The sequence below is a fragment of the Rissa tridactyla genome, chromosome 5 (genome assembly GCF_028500815.1).
Source record: "Rissa tridactyla isolate bRisTri1 chromosome 5, bRisTri1.patW.cur.20221130, whole genome shotgun sequence".
Classification (NCBI taxonomy): Eukaryota; Metazoa; Chordata; class Aves; order Charadriiformes; family Laridae; genus Rissa; species Rissa tridactyla.
The window spans coordinates 57,517,899-57,534,877 of record NC_071470.1 but is presented as its reverse complement, the minus strand read 5'-3'; the positions used below and the strand labels follow the sequence as shown (position 1 = coordinate 57,534,877).

At 38.4% G+C, this 16,979-nt stretch overlaps 1 protein-coding gene across 1 annotated transcript in view; it reads left to right on the top strand.

Moving 5' to 3' along the window:
• The window catches only part of COL25A1 (collagen type XXV alpha 1 chain), a 133,694-nt gene that overhangs the window by 99,283 nt on the left and 17,432 nt on the right, over positions 1 to 16,979 (top strand). The window contains exons 22-30 of the mRNA XM_054203160.1: positions 1,366 to 1,410; positions 3,074 to 3,118; positions 3,432 to 3,512; positions 4,229 to 4,291; positions 5,911 to 5,961; positions 6,311 to 6,337; positions 8,454 to 8,534; positions 10,521 to 10,556; positions 11,391 to 11,444. Coding sequence (XP_054059135.1) covers positions 1,366 to 1,410; positions 3,074 to 3,118; positions 3,432 to 3,512; positions 4,229 to 4,291; positions 5,911 to 5,961; positions 6,311 to 6,337; positions 8,454 to 8,534; positions 10,521 to 10,556; positions 11,391 to 11,444 — 483 coding nt within the window. The remainder of the gene's footprint in view (positions 1 to 1,365; positions 1,411 to 3,073; positions 3,119 to 3,431; positions 3,513 to 4,228; positions 4,292 to 5,910; positions 5,962 to 6,310; positions 6,338 to 8,453; positions 8,535 to 10,520; positions 10,557 to 11,390; positions 11,445 to 16,979) is intronic.

Below are 16,979 nucleotides of genomic sequence, written 5' to 3'. Positions count from 1 at the left end.
CATGTCTTCTTTGGATGTCGACCCTGGTCATCATCGCATGTGTTTGTTTATTTGCTCGTCATTCCCGTAACAGAGAACCCATTGTTGCAAACCATTCAAGAACGGAACCGGTTCTGCTCCTGCTGAATTAATGGCAAAACTTCAGTTCACTTAAGTAAGAGATAGGGGAAACACAGAACTTGGTACTTTTATAGGTACACATCTAGGCAGATAGCTGCTTTGGACTTTTTGGTGTATGTTCCCACCTGTGTGTGTCTACCTGGGAGACGAGAGAAAACACAAAGCAGGATTTGAGTGCCAAACAATTTTCTATGATCAACCTTATTTTCAGGGCCAAAATTCAGTTCTTTCAAATTGGCTTGTGAAGAATCATTTGAGAGTTTCCAGACCAGATGCAAATTATTTTCTGACAAAGGCCTGTCTCAGTTAACTATAAATAAGTAAAGCTAAGTAGAAAGCCCAAGTATGACGAATTCTTTTGTACCATCTTATACATCTCAGAAATAAAGATAAATTTCCCAGCCCCTGTCCCCAGAATGTGCGGATGACTGAATGCTCCAGTGCTCTTACTCCAGCCAATTTCTGTGGGAGGTTTAGCCACATCAGGCCAAACACAATTTCTGAGAATACTGACACCGGCTAGGAGATGCTTATAGTCCTGCAGGTTCAGCCTTCCCCTAAAGTTGCAGACTTGGTATAAGCAAATAAGTTTATTCTTCTTTTTGTTTCAAGTTCTTCTCTGCGAGATTGCTGTTAGTCCTATTTTCCCATCTGTACAAATGGTCTCTCTGTATTAATGGAGGGGATTTTTAAATTATTAATTTTTAAAGCATCCCCACTGTGCACCATCCAGACCAACGTTTGATATGTGACACTATGTCCACAATCTGAGGTAGAAACGAAAGAAATAATTACAACTTATTCCGTGGCAATTTCACAAAGCACTGGGTATCCCCAAATGCACTTAACATCTTTTAGCAGAATCCTTTTTGCAATCCGTTGGAGGTTTCTCCTGACCTTGGATTGTTTGGGATCAGGATGTGAGCGCTGGCAAAGGTGGCTGAGGTGAGTTTTGGTCTCTCTGCCATTAAGAGGAGCTTTGCCATTTCATCAATGGGAGCAGCAGGACTTTATTAAAAAAAAATTAACTGCACTGTTATTTTAAAATTTTTTTTTGTGGTACCCTTCTGTTTGTTGGGAGTCTTCGTAGATTAACAACTTGTCCATAACTAGTCTTGGCTCCCCTTGTGTTAAAAATTTAACCCATGTTGTTACGGTACCTATATTAACGTTCAGCCTGTGTTTACATGGCAAGTCCTGTAGGAATTTATTTAAAAGCTGAGAGGTTTGTATGTTTCTGTTTAGGGGCCACCAGGACCACCAGGACCCCAAGGGCTGCAAGGGCCAAAGGTGATCTTCCTTATTTCATCGTTCTATCTTAAGGGTGGAGGCATTTTCTGCTTTTTTAATTGATGTGTGCACACATGCATACGGAGCTCTCCTGTACAGCATATTTAACTGTAATTTTACCAAATATGGCATGTTTCAAACTTTGCGTCCCAGCCTTTTGAAATGTAGCTTTCCAGAATAGGTGCTTTGTTTGGTTGCCACACACAGATGCTCATCTGAGAACCAGCAAAATTAATTGGTACTGAAACAGGGCAGAAGCGTCTTGCCCATGGATCTGCCCTGAGGCTGTTCCCTAGGACTTTGCGAGTAGCTGCACAACCAGAGAGTGGCTCCTGTGCATCACTTCTGGATGGGTGGGAATGAGGTAGACAAAAATATGTGCAAGGCACCACTGGCCACAGTACGAGTGCATGTGAATGCAGCTTTATATTACAGTGGTGCCCACCCAAATAAACAGAGTATTTTCTAATGTCAGTAAAAATTAACACATGCACATGTGGGCAGGAGCCTGGCTGCAAACCCAAGTTTGCTAATCCCACCTGGCTGGCGCTATGCATGGTACCAGAACTCTTAGTGAGCAGCCCACACAGAGACAATGAATACCATATGCTGCGCTGTTCTATAAAATTTAAATAATAAATTTGCCTAAACTTTAAAAAAAAAAAAGGGTTGCAGTTAGTGGACCCTCCTTAATTGGTTTTAAATGACTGGAGATAATTCTCCTATTTCTTAAATACTGGATATATTGTACCTTCTAGCAGTCACTCTAAGCTTTTCCAAGAGAAAATACATGTTTCTTCAATAACAATACTAGACATTTCAGTTTTAGGCTTTATCCAAGGTATCATATGGAAATACATCACATTATACATGTTCATTGTTTTGATAAATTGTGAGAAACCAGATTCATTCTTCTATGTGAAAACTGATAATGGAATACACAGTTAAATGTGCAGAAATGGCCTTCTGCATTACGATCTACCCAGCATTTCTGCAGCCTGGAGTATGTTGTAAAACACAGAGGAGTTGGAGAGTAGAAGAGGTTGTGTTCTTTCATGTGGGTGAGCATTCCCATCCAAACTTAATGACGTAAAGCAGAATTCAACCTTACAGAAGTTTGTTTCTAATATCATAGTCTATACCCATCAATGTAACTTGTTCCCTTGGAGAATGCTGTTCAGGAACTGGTGCACAGGGCAGCGTTGTGAATGTGAATTCCTTCACTGGGTGGTTTATATTAGTCAGGGAAAGAAAAAATTAAGTCTCTGTCTACTCTACATATATTGAAGAGCCACAGTTCCGTATTTATTACAGTAACTGACAAAGTTTCCATTGGATTGGGGTCTTTTCACCAGGCTTTTGGGGTTTCTTCTTTCTTTCTTCTTACGCACTTGTCGGGCCTTTATACAACCCAAAGTTTGTGTACTGGCCTAATCAGCAGGGCCAATTAGACCAGCAGGGCCTAATTACTTCAACGTGTTGCATAAAGGTATTGTAATATATGCTGTTCTTTGTGATGGAATATTCTCTGGTTTTGTTGTTGTTAATTATGTCAATTTACCAATCTCAGACATTACTAATCAGTTTAGTTTATTTAGCACTGCCTCTTTCCTCTGATGTCTGGGACAATTGGGATAATCCAATTCCATCTTACCTTTTCCAGGGTGAATCAGGATCCCCGGGAACTCCAGGAGTTGACGGGGAGCAGGTACATTATGTGTAAATCATGTAGTGCAGGTCTTGTGAGCAACCATAGGTTATTTCAGGAGATTATTTCTGTGATCTCAAGTTGTATCTTAGGTTTCATAATCTAAATAATAATACAATGATAGTAATTAATAAAGCTCATTATTGTGTTGCTGCGTACTCTGTGGTCTGGTAATGGCTGCATTTCTACATATCAACAACAAGGTCAATATGGAGAATGACTTATTCTGCTTATTAGGATCAAAGCCAGAATCCTGTTGGTGTCTCTATTATTATTTTTTTTACATGATTTCCTAAATAAGTACATGTTTTAGGGTCCTAAAGGCTCAAAAGGAGATACAGGTGATCCTGGAATGCCTGGGGAAAAGGGAGGAATTGGACTGCCTGGCCTGCCAGTGAGTATGAAAAATGAATTCATCTTAGCTAAAATACTTGTATTTTTTCTCTCTTCCACTATCGAGAATTTCCAACAGTGCTGATAAATTGCAAATGGGACAGAAAGCACTGGGGAGAAAAATTCTGAGATTGTTCTGCAACTAATCTAGGAGGAGGCGTTAGATTGTCAGAACTTTTCATTCCGCTATGGTCAAACATAATATTGCTCTGGGAAGACATTAGTTGGCGTGCTGATCAGATTTGTACCTCTCTTGTAATGTATGGCACAGTTTGGGCAAGTGTTGCTTGTAGGAGAAAAGAGCTATGTTTTGAACACTTATCAGGAATTTCAGATGACTTAGACTGAGCAGGGAGAGGGATGCATTCACCCTATTCCTATATACATATGTACGTACAAATGAAATTTCTCAGTAAAAATAGAAACAATTCCAGAAATACATCCAAAGTACAATATATCATGAAAGGAGTGCCAGCTTGTCATAAATATCATGCTACAATTGATAGCTGACAAATAAAAGCATACCTTTACATTTGTTAACAGTTATTAATAAAGGAATACCAAAAAATTTTTTAAAAAAAGAATTCCATTATGTATCTGCTGCATTATTCTTTTCAAAAAATTATAATTACTTGCAAAGAAATACTATCACTTCTAGATTGTTTGCTAATAAGATTAAAGCTGTTTTATAAGTGCTGTTTTGTAATGATTTTGTAGGGAGCCAATGGTATGAAAGGCGAAAAAGGAGACGTTGGTTTGCCTGGTGCCCAAGGTCCTTCAGTAAGTCTCATCGTGGTGTTGCAGTGAATGTAGTAGTCCAGCAATGGTTCTCCAGCTTTCAATTCTGAACAATATTTCATATTCATGACTGATCTTTCCTGACATCCTTGATGGTTCCTACAGTTGAACTTTCAATATATTTTTCTTCTTTGAATAATTATTTGACCTTTTGAGAATGAACAGACTTCTGGTCATAGACCTAAATACTGTTTTAAGAAATTCTAAAGATATAATCCTGTTCTGTTCAGTTCTGTTCTCTCACTATGAACAACAGCCCTGCTCACTTCAGTGAAAGCCTTCTGGCTCTGTAATGTATCAAAAGATAAATGCTTTGCAAGATAAAACAGAGAGATAAAACTGATGGAAAGAAACCACCCAAATCTGTCTCAACACCTTGTATTCTGGGGATCTCAGAAAGTCCAGCAAGAACCAGACTAGACTGACTTCAGTGATGTCAGGAATAATGACATGTAACCCAGGATAGAGACTAGTTTTATGGGACCAGACATTCTCCTGATTTGTCAAAGCATTATCAAGGCGTAAAAAACCCCCACAAAACCAAACACAAAAAACACACCCCAAACCAAACAAAAACACCCTCCCCAGACAGTGTACCTTTATGATTATGGGTGTTAACATTATCAGAGCACAGTAAGTTAGGAAACCTCAGAGCAGAAGTTAACTACAACTACCTTGTCAGGGGTGACATGCCCTGGGTATTTGGAGCCATAGCTCTGAGGCGTCAACTCATTCATCTTGTTCTGCTTCTTTTCACTTGAAAAAAGGCTTTCAGTTTTCAGATGTGTCTTACGTTTCAAAACTGATTTGGTTCTGCTATTGCCATGGCCAACAGCTAGTGTAGCAGAGGGGTTGACCATAAGTGTGGAGACCTGATTTAGGAATTCCTGACCTGCTGCCAGCTTGCAGCTTACAATAATAGCCCTTTAGGATTAAACCCAGGAAGAGAGAGATGATCAAACTGTAAATATCATCATTAAATTCTCTTCAATGGATTTGTTAGGAACACAGAAAACCAACACAGAATATGCACACGCTGGATACTAAGCAGCCTAATTTTTAGTGACTTTAGGGAATTCTTCGTACAAGTGGGCTACGTGAAATTAAAGGAGAGACAAAGGGCAATTTCGAAAATATGCCAAACACTAGCTTGAATTTAGTATCTTTTTCCATTCGTCAGTATTGGGGAGGAATAAAATCACCCATCATCTTCTCCTGTTTCTGTAGATTCTGTAGCATAGAGACAACTAAGAAGCACATACCATAAAATATTAGAAGTTTAAGCATCGCTGCTCAATACTATTTTGTTCTAGAGAGATTCTTTTGCCCATAGTGTCTTAAAGTGTATCTTAGACCCTAGGAGTAAGAATCAGGAGACAGGCACGCTGCCATATGGCACAGGCATATCTACGCTTCAGGTACCCTGTCTTTTGAATCAAAATAATTCCCATTCCTAAAAGCCTTTCTAGATACGCTGTCAATGTGCACCATTGCATTGCTATGTTTGTAAGTGCTTGCCAAGAGAAGAAGGGTCTGTCTGACTTTTGGTATTTGTGAGGGAGTTCTTTGCATGATTTAATGCCATTGTTTTTTATCTGTAGATGATAGGACCACCTGGACCACCAGGGCCACATGGTCCTCCAGGCCCTATGGTAAGCTTGGGAGGAAGAGAGGGGCTACAAAGGGCTTAAGCTCTCTTGTCATTTTAATGCCTGCTTAATTGAAGTGCTATGAGAGTGTGTGACCATTAGAGAGGGATGTAGTTTAGGACCTTTTCTGCATGTCTTAAAAATCATAGGAAGTAGAGAAAAAAATCGCATGTGCCTAAGTCTGGTTCATTCTCTGGTTCATAAACACTGGGTGTTTACAGTTGCTGTATCGGCAGCTGCATTTCATTTGTGAAGACAAAAATACAGATGCAACTTGCACCCCTATAAAGCAACAAACTCTTAAAAATTTGTGGCATATTTTCATTATGAAAAATGGTATCTTTATTTTCAGGGACCTCATGGACTGCCTGGCCCAAAGGTAAATTAATAGCTGTCTTGAATGGTCATGTTCTTGATGTCTGTGCAGTGTCATGTTTTGTTCTTTAATGCATGCGGCTATGTTTTGTCCTATGTCTCATTTAATAGATGTTTCTGATATTCCTAAACCTTAAAGCAGATTTTAATATTAACAGATAGCTTAAAAGCTTTTTAAATTTTCTGTGATTGTTTCCGAGTAGTATTTCTCCTGAGCATTGGCTGAGTCCATCTTTTTATTAATATTTGTGATGTGGCACTAAGTCATTTAGTTCCCTGTTTACGGCCAAGCTACTCACCATTGCACTTGCAACTGGAATTAGTTTTGCACGTAGACGCGTGTTATACACTCAAGAAATGGAGTCAAATAAACTCTCGTTCATTTATGCTCTCTTGCATCTCCTACTTGTTTAGTATGAATGGCCTTTCACCTTCTTAGGTGCCATGTACTTTGCTGGCCATTTCCTTCACACATTATGCAAGTTCCCCATCATAAGCTGATGTGTGTATTTTCATGTTTCCCAACCTGGACTCCCTGATCAGGCAGGTCTTCGATAGTATTTGACCATTTTCCACAGCATACTACATGAAGATACACTGTGGGGACTCTCTAAGCCCATGAAAACAGCTCAGGAGGGGGGAAGCAGGTTTTGACAGAGTTGGGATATTTTAATTTGTGCTTTAGGTCAGTAATCACCAGTAAACTAAAACTCAGCGTGACACTATAGCGTGACATTCATTAGGGCCAGTGGTGTTGTCAGGCATGATCATTTTAATCACTATGGCTCTCTAATTACTTGCACCTTTCTCAAAAAATAAGTAAGAGGAAGAGTTTGGGGTTTGGGTTTGGTTTTGCTTTTTGAAGGTGTGAGACAGAAAATCACAGGTTTGAATCGTTATGAGGCTGTTTGTGATACCTTGGCGCAAGAAGTCCGAGTCATAAATCATTTTTTGAAGTCAAGTCTGTTCAATCTTAGCACCAGCCCTGCCTTACCTCAGGCTTTTGGCCTGAGACTCAGGCTTTTGTGAGATTTCTCAGGTCTGTTTCCAAAACTTCAGCGTTTTCAGTGCTACCGCTCTGAAAGTCACATTGAGTCAAATGGAAGAAGAATGAAGAAGTGGCTACTTGGGCAGGGTGCAAAGCAGGCAGATGAGGTCTGGAATTACTTAAAGCAGTAGACTAGATTCTATTCAGATTTTTTTAAAAAAAAATACGAATATGATATAAGGTAACATAATACATCAAAGGGAAACCTCAGAACAAGGCCATGGGGAGCAGCCTGGATGAAATACCCATGTATTTCTGTTTCCCAAAAGAGGCGGGCATGGTCAGTATGCATTTTCAGTGGGCAAGCCTTATGCTGAGGCAGTTTTTCACAATGCAAGAATGATTCATTGGCAGTTCCAAGCCCACCATTATCCGCTTAGTAATGATTAATGTAATAGATGATCCATAATTAAACAATCACAAGAAGAAAAGTGCCTTTTCTTACGTTGGTTAAACTTCTCTGTATGAACACAGAAACTATGGACCTCCCAAATAGCTTGGCATTGTATTACCTACACTGCTTCTTTTAATTTGTTACTGTTTAATTATGTATGCTTAAAGGTTTAAAATATCTTTATGCAAGGTTTTGCTGCAAATTCCAGTTTGCCATAAGAAAAAAATATTGCTTCCTTACAAAACATACTTTTCTCCAGGAGATCCCACTGGAGAAACCTTCAGTTTTGAGGTTTATTTTTCTGAAAGTTTTCTTTCAGTTTGAATTATCTGTCTAGGGTAGTTAATGGGATTTGAGGCAATTCCAAAAACTCCTGAAACTCACACTTAATTCAAACCATCTAACTATAGTAATAATTATTAGGAAAAGATTCAAAAGAATCTGTGACTCATAAGTTTCCTGTAGGTTTTTTCGCACAGATTTTAAATCTCCAGCAGACACCTCCCAAGTGCTTTTGCCCAGTGCCCATTATGTAAATTGCCAGCAGGCCGAGAAGATTGAATTTGTGTCCTTGTTTCAAACTGGAATTTGCAGCTATTTCTGAGACTGGCTTCTTCTGTCCCAGCTTAAACACCCATTACAGCACCAAAAATTTGGCATTTATACTTTTACGTTTAGGGTGAACCAGGGTTAAATGGTCTTAAAGGATTGAAGGGTGAACCAGGTCAAAAGGGTGACAGAGGGCCCCTTGGTCTTCCAGTAAGTAAAATAACCCCAACTATTCAATCTCAGTGCAAATCGCAGACTTCTCTTTCTACTCCTGATGAACAACTCTGGTTTACTCACCAGCATACAGAGAATATACCATGTTAGAGCAGAGCATCAGTCTTGTTTTGTTTTACCCCAAATCTGTGCTATCATCTGAAGTAGTGTCCTGTAACACCCAGTGCTGTCAGGGGCTTTTTTGTTATGTGTCAGTTGAAACTCTTCAGTGTGACAAGGATTCCATCACCCCCATTACATTAGTCATATTAAGCGTTGTACGGTGTTTGCGTTAAAAAAGGAAACTTCCTTTCCCTCCCCATCTTTTCAGTTATTCTTCCTCTGCACTTCTGCAGCTAAACTGGAGAGGTCTAACTGAGAAAAGTTAAAAATTGGTTTAGGGAATTTTATTATTTTTTCTCTCATTCATTAAGGATGGTGGATTGTAACTTTTGCCTTGTTCTTCAGAAAATTTCCGTTCTGAATATTTGGCCTTAATTTTGTTTTAGAAAGAAATGAAGGACCTATAAAATAAATCTTCATGTGGAACATCACGGTTCTTAAAATTCAGGTTGCAAAAGAGAAAATACTTTGTGTGCTTACTTCGCGTGTTTGAAAGCACTCTGAAAAGTTAATTTTATTTTTTTCCTCACAAGAAGAGGGGTTTTTTTTCGTTGTTGTTGTTTTTTTGTTTGTTTTGTTTTTTTAACATGAGATTAACTCCATGTGATTACATTGTTAATAGTAAAATGGAGGAAAAAGACTTAGTTGACCCAAAGGAACACAAACCCCTCTGATTAATATGTTCAAGAATGATGTGCAGGTCCTCTGGAGGAGGCCAGCATCACTGAGAGTTTTAATATGTTTTGAAAAAATGATCATTTTCAAGTTGACAGTTACAGCTATGTAGAGGCAGCTTTGGAGATCTGAGACAACCCCCTTAAAATGGCTAAAAGGCAGAAGAAAGTTTCAGTTCTGCCAGAAATGTTTGTTCTAACCCAGAGCAAAATATCCCATTAATTTTTAAAATTTTTATAGATCTTCTCTTACTCCTTCTTACTACTTTTTCTAAATGTCATTTTAAGGAGCAAAGTCCAAGTGTTTGACTTTCCAAAAATGGCTCATTTTCACTATTAATTGAGGGGGTTTGGTTGTTTGTTTTTTTTCTTTATTTGTTTTTATGTGGTTGGTTGTTTTGGGATGTTTTTTTTTTTTGGCCCACATTATTCCCTATGTCCCAAATAGTTTTGGTCCCCCTAGCCCCAGCATTACCCCCCAGCAGTGCTGAGACAGTCGAGCAGGTATTTTGCTGCTGCTCTGTTATTCGCATAAAATCCACCAGAGGTCATCCTGTCCCTAAGGATGCTGAAGCAAATAGCCTGCAATGCCGGCTGCTGCCCACTTCCAGCCCGTGACTGTGCTCTGAACCGGGAGTATATTGGGAAAACAGGAAATGTGATTGTCTCCCGGGCTCTTGGACATGAATGAGGCCATTATAGTCAGGATCCAGATTTTGTTGCCTGCATAATGCAGTATTCTTGCACTTAAATACTTCCTATCACGGTTAACATACATTTTTTCTTTCTTTGTGTAATACAGTATTCAGTATAGTCATTATTTACAAATTAGAAAGCATGCAAGTAAATTACAAAGTAAATATTTGTGTATTAAGGCTCAAAAACACCTTAACATCTGGTGTTTGTAGCACTCCTATGGCCTGACATTATTCTGGTCTGATATACTGTGACGTGAAGGCAGGGGTGGGTCAGTGAAGTTAGACTAATGTGAGAACAGAATCAGGCTTTTGATGTTTTATGTGAATTTTTAACTAACATGCTGTAGTAATGTGACACCCATTCCAGAACCCAGTCACAACTTGTACTGTACGTTTGAATTATGTTTATTCATCAGCATCACTTACTAATCTCACGTTCTTGTCATTCGTGTTGTACCCATCATCCATGCTTCCACCTAACCACACAGGGAGCATCTGGCTTAGACGGAAAGCCAGGACCCCGGGTGAGTCCCTCGTCTTTCTGTGTCGCTCTTCGTTACCGAGTCTGTGTCTTCTCCAGCGGCTCTGCCAGCCGCACTCACACATGGCATGGAGGGAGGAAGGAAGGCCAAATGCTTCCAGCAGATTCTTAGGGCAATGTGTCGGGGAAGGAGAACGTACTTCTCTGTAGAAGGAGCCCTGAATCTTAAAAAGGCAGTTTGGTTTTGATTTTTTTGGTTGGATGACTGCCTTAGTTGGGGTGCTTATTTTCCTGAGTAAGGTTAGGGATTTGGTTTACAGAGGAAAACATTCTTGTTTAATGCTAATATGGAATTAGTGAAACAGAAGCAGACATGCTGGGTTTCTACTGCCTGTGTTCTTGAATTTAACATAAATGTTAAATTCTTTGCTTTTTATAATGATAAAGAAATTGATAAAGTGAAAGAAGAGTGGAGTTATGTATTCGAAGGCTTCTATAAGCCTCCCATTGATCACTGCAACAGGTATGTCCACTTTCCAGGTGGACATTTCAATTTTAAAAATAAAAATTTAAAAAAAAAATATCTTTGACCCTTATTCTTTCCATAAATTTAAAATCTTTGTAAATCTGATGACTTCCATGAATAAAGTAAAATCCAACTAGAAGAAAGATGGGTTACCTCATAACATGAGAGCTTATAAGGGGGAGTTTTGAAAGCCAAATGGATTTGTTTGGCCAGGTCCCATCACAATTAAGTCTGAATTCTCAGCTGGTGAAGGCTGATTCCATGTTAGCTCTTGGCTAGAAAACAGCTATTAAACCTAAAGACTTGTAAAGAACAAGACCTCTTTCTTACCCTCTTGGTTTCCTTTCGTAGGGTGTAGATGGCCCAGTTGGTCCCCATGGTCCTGCAGGTCCTAAAGGAGACAGAGTAAGTATAAGTTCCGTGTACTTTTCTTTACAAGGCGACTGCCACAATGGCAAAACGTCATATGGCTACCTAGAGTGTGCCTGGATGTTACTAAACAGAACAGTATCTCATCTGTTTAAGAATCAGCCCAGAACTGTATACATGTTCTAGTTACACACACGTTTATCTGTTTAAGAGTTGATTTTGTAACTCATTAACTTCAGAGGAGCTGGTATTTTGTAATGACTAAACAGTAAGAAACTTACAGGACTTTCAAGTTCATGGTGCTGCACAAAGCAAAGTTTTGGTTGGTTTCATTATTTTGTGTAAGTGGATTGAGGGAGCAGTCTGGGAAAAAAGAAGATAGTGTGATCTGATTATATACGTATGCAATGGCAAAAAAAATGAGTATTTCTCACCTCTTTGCACTTAAATGTTTTTACCTTGAAAAAAATCCCTAACCTCTACAAAATTTAAGCTTTTCTTCCTTTTTTTTTTTTTTAATTTAAGCTTAGAAGATAGGACCCCTCCTATTTGATTTGAAATATTCACAGTACATTTTTCCCAACGGAAGCAGGATAGGGACCTTAATCTTTACCTGTGAGCCTGTCATCTTTAACAATACAACCATCAACTTGTACAACAAAACAAAAGATGATACTGTACGCTAACTAAAGCCTCCAAGGAGCTGCCAGCCCAGAATTTTGTCTTTCTGAATTTCTCACTATAACAAAACAGCTGTGCTAAAACGACTTCAGACTTGCTGTATTAAGGATGCAGCCGTATGGCACAGGTCCAGTTAGCTTTAACAGTAGTACATCTGAGAAAGGTATGCATGACTTGATGATTCATTTCTACAGAGCTGTGCATTGAGAAATAAATACAAGACATGCAGCATAGTCCAAAATAGGAACAGTAGACTGTACTTACCACTCAGGCTAGATAACTGTTTGAAGGACTTGGATATTTGTCTTTTTCTTCCAGGGGATTACAGATTCAAGTCTTTTTTTTTCAACCAGGACATAACATTTTTTTCTATCAATTCTGTGAAAAGATAGTTGAACATCATCTTCTGAAGTTCAGAAAATAATTTAGATGAGATATACGTGTATGCATATATAAACACCATACATTTTGTTCTTGCATTATGAGCTTTTATCTTGAAGGATATGTGTTTGTAGTATCGGTTGAAATTTCTTCCAAAACCAATGTGCTATAATATAAACTATTCTTCTAATGTATGGAAGGTAACTGTAATTTTTTGTTCTTATGAAAAAAGGTCATAAGAAGTCATACAGCTGGGTCTAGAATCAACCCCACTATGGCTGTTGACAAGCAGTAGTTACAAAGGGGACAGGAACTGCTGTGATGTGAATCGGTTCAATAATCGCATAAGCACAGAGGGACAGATTTGCAAAAATAGAGAAACTAAGGTGTGCAAGAAATTCCTGCACACCCACCATTTTCTGTGTAGCTAAATGAATTGGAGGAAGTTCACAAGAAAGACAGAAGGGGTTTTTCTCCACTCAATCAACCAGCAAGATTATTGCTGTAATTGTTCATTTAATTATTCAATACTGTTTGGGAGGAGAAGTCGTTTGTAGCACAGTTATCTAACATACACCTGGCATTGATGTCTCGTTATCTAAATAGCAAATCATGTGTTTTTAATGCAGTTTTGCAACTTGCATTTTCAACTGCTGAACTTGTTTATGTGAAAGTAGGAGGAAAACATTTTTGCCCGCAGTTTTCAGCCATTGGCTTTTAATTAAAAGTGCTGCATAGTGCCACTGCTCGCTATCACTGGAGAGGATCACATTTTTCCATACTGATAAGAAAAACTTTGGGCCAATATTAACCTAGAAGGGCACCAGGGATTCCTAACATGAAACTAAACCATGTTCTTAAATCAACATTATTTAAAATTTGGAAAGACAATCTCACTTTGAGAGTATACATGTAAAATGTTGGTCACTATATATTTATGTGTCCTTAAAAGTTAAGGAAAGCAAATATAATCAAACTGAAGTGATTTCTTCTTATAGAAATCATGGATTCATTTTTGCATAGGCTGCATTTGATGCAATGCTGAATTACTCTGCTTAGGTAGAACAGGCTGGTGTGCAAATTAGGGTAGGTTGGTTTCCAATTTAGCTATTTAGTTAAAGTAGAAAACATTTGACAGTCTTTATACAAAACTTATTTAGATGGTGAGAAAGTAGACTAGGAAAATAGTGCATATCACCAGAAAACAGGAAAACATGAATTTTAGAACAAATGCGCTATTAACTCACTGTGTGAGCTTAACCATGTAATTTTCTCTCTAAACTTCAAGCTATTCATTGATTATTAAAAGCTAACGCAGGATTTAACACTTCCTGAAGTATGGTACTGGTGAACATTCCAATACTGTGGTTTTGGGCATTTCTTTTGGTAGAAACAGAAATGGTAATAAATAGTATGAATTAATATAATTTATTAGGTGTCTTACAGTCCTTAATAAATTCTTTGGCTATTGAAAATACCATTTTTCTAGATGCTTAGAGAGCTTTTACTGAAACCATCTTCACTAAACGGAGGAGTTGATTATGATAGGCCTCTGAATCTGGCTGTGTACCTATTAATCTCATGTATTGTCTTGAGAGAAAATGGAGAACATTGGTAAACAGATAAACATCTTCAACTACTACTAGTGAAAGGGGACATGTAAGCCTGATGGGTAATGATAGACAAAATGTGTATCCAATTTTTCTTGTCCACCTAAAAGAACCTGAAAGACAAAATTAATGAAATGCTAATTTTCTGAAACTCTTGCCTTGATGGCAAAGACCTGGTTTTGAACTTGGTTTTGACTCTCAGATGTGTAGCCTGTGCAACACTGTCATCACTACGCAATTTCTGCACTGGGAGGGAAAGTGCATTCTCTTTAATTTTGGTTAAAATGTTTGTCACCATGGCAATGTTGTGAAATCTCCATTTCAATCTTAATGGAGACACCAATTATGCAGCTTCATTTGTGCAAATGGTAGTTCATATTCAGGAGACTGAAGTGAAATAGGAGGCAAAAACAAAGGCAATGGTTTCTCTTCTTTGGGCACTGATGAATTGTCTTACAAAAGATATTAAAAACTTTCCTAAAGTTTTCAAATGTCTGTTTCCCTGCAGGAAATGCTTTATCATGATGGCTGAGGGCAGTATGCCCCTGACAGTCCATCAATCTTACATAATCCATAAACATTCAGGACCTCATCTGATATTCCAAACACATTTTAGCATGTGCTTTGTATTGGAGGCAAAAAATTGTGAGATACATTTCTCTAAATATATTCTTACATAAGAGATGAGATTATATCCTAGACTGATACATTCAGTATCTCTATGTCTACCATATGTTTAGCAACATTATAGGCCTATCTTGAGAGGACTTTGTACAGTCATCTTTGCTGTTGAAGGTTTTAAAAAAAGATACTTAACTAGTCTTGACCTATTTCAAGTATTGATCAAACAGTTTTGTATCTGTTATATACATAGGTTAGTGCATTAGTTTCTTCTCAGCAGAAAGTTTTAAAACTGCAAGGATTTACTGTTTTGAAAATCAGCTGTTACTTCCCAATAGCTCCTATTGTTCTGCAAGGGCATGCAGCCTGAACACTGCTCAGAAATGGCTGGAGATTTGTAGAATCCAGAAAGATCACACATTACACATCTAATCATCCCAAGACTAAAGTGAGCATAGACAGCGTCCACTTATGTAAAAATATAAGTATCTAAAATTGATGAAATGTCAGTTACTCTGACAGACCCCTTACTGCTGTGATTATTCAACAACACGTTCGGACTCGGTTTATTCTGATGCCTGCTTTTTGTATTAACCAGTCAATAAAATTGAGACTTAGCAGCCCATTTTCAGAGGTGTTGCTAAGGGACTTGGCCTATTAATTAGGCACGCATATGCATCTCTGTCTTGCGCTTTTAATAATAGACTAATGAATTAATAGTGAGTAGTAAATAACCCAGATTTTTAGAGGATCTTGTACACAGAATTATCTCAAAAGCCTTAAGTGCAGCAATTGCTAGGATGAAACACAGCACTTCTGTATGCCAGGAGCCTTGCATAAAGCCTTGCATTAGATTATGTTAAAGGAAAGGAGGTGAAGAAAGGATCCAAATAACTCTACATAACAAATCCAGAGTAGGAGCTTTGAAAACTGGAGGTGGTCGGGACATTTTTTTTAATCTCATCAACACTTTGAGCAGTTTAGCTCTCTCAAGAGCGTATGGCTTTTCTGCTGGATTTCATTCAGAAGAAAGAGCACCACAGTCTGAAACAAGACTGCTGCCTGCAACTCCTGACCAGCCCTGCCTCCATAACAAGCTCACAGAGGCTGTGCTTGAAGTTACATGGGCTAACATTGCCTGCCTCAGGAAGTTTAACTCCGTATCAATCTTGATGAAGAACAATTGGAGAGCAAAGATGATTACTACTGAAATTTGTCGTCTTAAAATTTCATTTCATTTGGGGAAGTTTGCTCTATATTAAGCTTGCAAAATGATTTTGGTAGCATCCCTCTGGAAACTGATAATTTTTCTGTGGATTTTAGTGCAGAATGAGATCAAACTTCTGGAGTAATCTCTGTACTAATCTTGGACAGGCTGGAGAGGGTCCAGAGGAGGGCCACAAAGATGGTCGAAGGACTGGGAAGCCTGCCATACGGGGAAAAGCTGAGAGAAATGGGTTTGTTCAGCCTTGAGAAAAGAAGACTTAGGGGAGACCTTATCACCACGTTCCAGTATTTAAAGGGTGGCTACAAAGAAGGTGGAGGCTCCCTTTTTACAAGGAGTCACATGGAAAAGACAAAGCATAATGGGTACAAGTTCCAATTGAACACAAGAGGAAAATTTTTCACAAGGAGAACAATCAACCATTGGAATAATGTCCCCAGGGAAGTGGTGGATTCCCCAACATTGCACACTTTTAATATTCAGCTGGACAGGGTGCTGGGCCATCTTGTCTAGACCCTGCTTTTGCCAAGAAAGGTTGGACCAGATGATCCTTGAGGTCCCTTCCAACCTGGTATTCTATGATTCTATGATATTGTTTGTCTTGCACATTAATACAGATTTGATTTAATAAACCAGGGTATTTACATCACTAATCTAGAATCCAGTAGAGCAGTTAGCAACACAGTACAGTGCATGGGATAATCTTCACAATGTCACTGTTAATAGCATTGCCTGCTTAAATGCAAGCTTTGACTGACACATTATTTTTGCTTGTTGCTGAGCCGCATCTCAGCTGCTGTGATGGAGCTTGATGCGGTATGTCCGCCGTTTTCATTACAACATCGTTTTTTTGCTGTATGATGTTGCAGCTGTTACAAGCTTAAAATTGAAATCGGTGCAAGTTCAGCTTGAAAAATATTTTCAGTTACTAATGGATTTAAAAACAAATGTAATATCACATGCTTGAAAAGTCATTTTGCTTAGAAAGTAATACACATCTTCTCTTTGCCCCCTTAATCATTTAATAAAAATAAATATTTTTCACTCAAAAGA